General features: G+C 71.4%; 1 protein-coding gene across 1 annotated transcript in view; it reads left to right on the top strand.

The window, feature by feature from the left end:
* Positions 1 to 12: 12 nt before the first annotated feature.
* The window catches only part of PFL1_04880 (uncharacterized protein), a gene marked incomplete at both ends in the record, with an annotated part of 2637 nt that continues 600 nt past the window's right edge, over positions 13 to 2049 (top strand). The window contains one exon of the mRNA XM_007882408.1: positions 13 to 2025. Within this exon, the coding sequence (XP_007880599.1) occupies positions 13 to 2025 (2013 nt within the window). The remainder of the gene's footprint in view (positions 2026 to 2049) is intronic.

Here is a 2049-nt window from a genome sequence, read left to right as displayed (position 1 = left end):
GGCCTCGCAGACATGGCCGCAGACCTGCGCCACCAGCTCGGCGCCGCCATCCCGCGACCCCACTGCCCGCACGCCGCCGCCGTCGCCGCCTACCGCTCCGCCCTCGACAACCTCGAGTCCATCTCGGCCGCCCCCATCCCGGCCGCGTCGCACGGCCACCGCAACCACCTCGAGCACCTCGAGCAGAGCTTCCTCGCCATCCCCTCGGCAAAGGGCGCGCGCGACGCCCTCGAGCGTTACACCCGCCACGCCCACTATGCCGGACTCGACGCAGACTACCACCTCGCCCTCCAGGTCCTCGACGAGTGGGCCGGCCTCCTCGGCATCGACCTCCCCGACAACCGCACCCAGCTCGTCTTTGACGCCGGCTCCAACGAGAGCAAGGACCACGTCCAGGGCAAGGGCCATGCCACCGGCCCGCGCGCCTGGACCGACACCTACTCGGTCTGGCTAAACTACCCCATCAACTCGAGCCTCACCCTCTCCAGGCCCCGCCCCTCGGATGGCGACGACGACCAACCGGCTCCCGAGCCCTACTTTACCGCCGCGCTCAAGGAGGACGTCCTCGACCAGGACCCCACCTCGGCCAAGGGCGTGCCCACCTTTCACGGCTACTCGGCCTCGGGCTCCGCCAGCGGCCAGATCGTCTACGCCGGCATGGGGCGCAGGGAGGATTTTGACGGCCTCGCCGCCCGCGGCATCGACGTCCGCGGCAAGGTCGTCCTCGTCTCCTACGGCGGCGTCTTCCGCGGCCTCAAGGTGCGCGCCGCCCAAGAGGCCGGCGCCGTCGCCTGCCTCATCTACACCGACCCCATCGAGGACGGCAACGTCACCGTCGGAAACGGCTACGCCGCCTACCCGGACGGGCCCGCGCGCCACCCGAGCGCCGTCCAGCGCGGATCGGTCCAGGGCCTGTCGATCTACCCGGGCGACCCGGCCACGCCCGAGAAGCCATCCTACCGCAACGCCACCCGCCTCGACCCGGACACGGCCGACAGCCTGCCCAAGATCCCCTCGCTGCCCCTCTCGTACCAGGACGCCCGCCCGCTCCTCGAGAGCCTCCGCGGCAAGGGCGTGCCCGCCCGCGACATCAACGACCGCATGCCCGGCGCGCTGCCGGGCATCGAGTACTGGACGGGCCCCAGCGACGACGTCGCCCACGTCGAAAACCACGTCGACCTCGAGGTGCGCGACATCTGGAACACGTACGCCGTGCTGCCGGGCCTCGTCGACTCCGAGGTCGTCATCATGGGCAACCACCGCGACGCGTGGACCTTCGGCGCCGCCGACCCCAACAGCGGCACCGCCGCCTTCCACGAGACCATCAAGGGCCTGGGCGAGCTCTACAGGCGCGGCTGGCGCCCGCTGCGCACCATCATGTTTGCCTCGTGGGACGCCGAGGAGTACGGCCTGGTCGGATCGACCGAGTTTGGCGAGGACCACGCCGAGTGGATCCGCGACAATGCCGTCGCCTACCACAATGCCGACGTGTCGGTGTCCGGCTCCCAGTTCCACGCCTTTGCATCGCCCTCGCTCGCCGGCCTGCTCCAGCACTCGGCCGCCAGCGTGGCCGACCCCAACGCCCAGGGCGGCGACGCCGGGACCGGGGCCGGGGCCGGGGCCAACATCACGCTCGACACCGTCAGCCCGCTGGGCAGCGGCTCCGACTTTACCGTCTTCCTCCAGTACCTCGGCATCGCCTCGACCGACATGGGCTACTCGGCGCGCGCCGGCGGCACCGACCCCGTCTACATGTACCACAGCAACTACGACAGCTTCTACTGGATGGACAAGTTTGGCGACCCGGGCTTCCGGCGGCACGAGGCGGCGAGCAAGGTGCTCGGCCTCGCCGCCATCCGCACCGCCGCCTCGCTGTTTTCGCCCATCGACGTCAAGGCGTACGCCGCCAAGCTCGAGGCGTACCTCGACGACGTCGACAAGGTGGCGCGCGACGGCGACGGTGCGGGCGTCCTGGGCGGCAGGGTCGACGTCGACCTGCGCCGCGTGCGCCGCGCCATCCGCCACGTCCAGCGCGCCGCGGCCGGCGTC

This window comes from Pseudozyma flocculosa (assembly GCF_000417875.1).
Source record: "Pseudozyma flocculosa PF-1 unplaced genomic scaffold scaffold00016, whole genome shotgun sequence".
In the NCBI taxonomy this organism is placed as follows: domain Eukaryota; kingdom Fungi; phylum Basidiomycota; class Ustilaginomycetes; order Ustilaginales; family Ustilaginaceae; genus Pseudozyma; species Pseudozyma flocculosa.
Note: the sequence above shows the minus strand (reverse complement) of the source record. Positions and strands in the feature narration are given on the sequence as shown.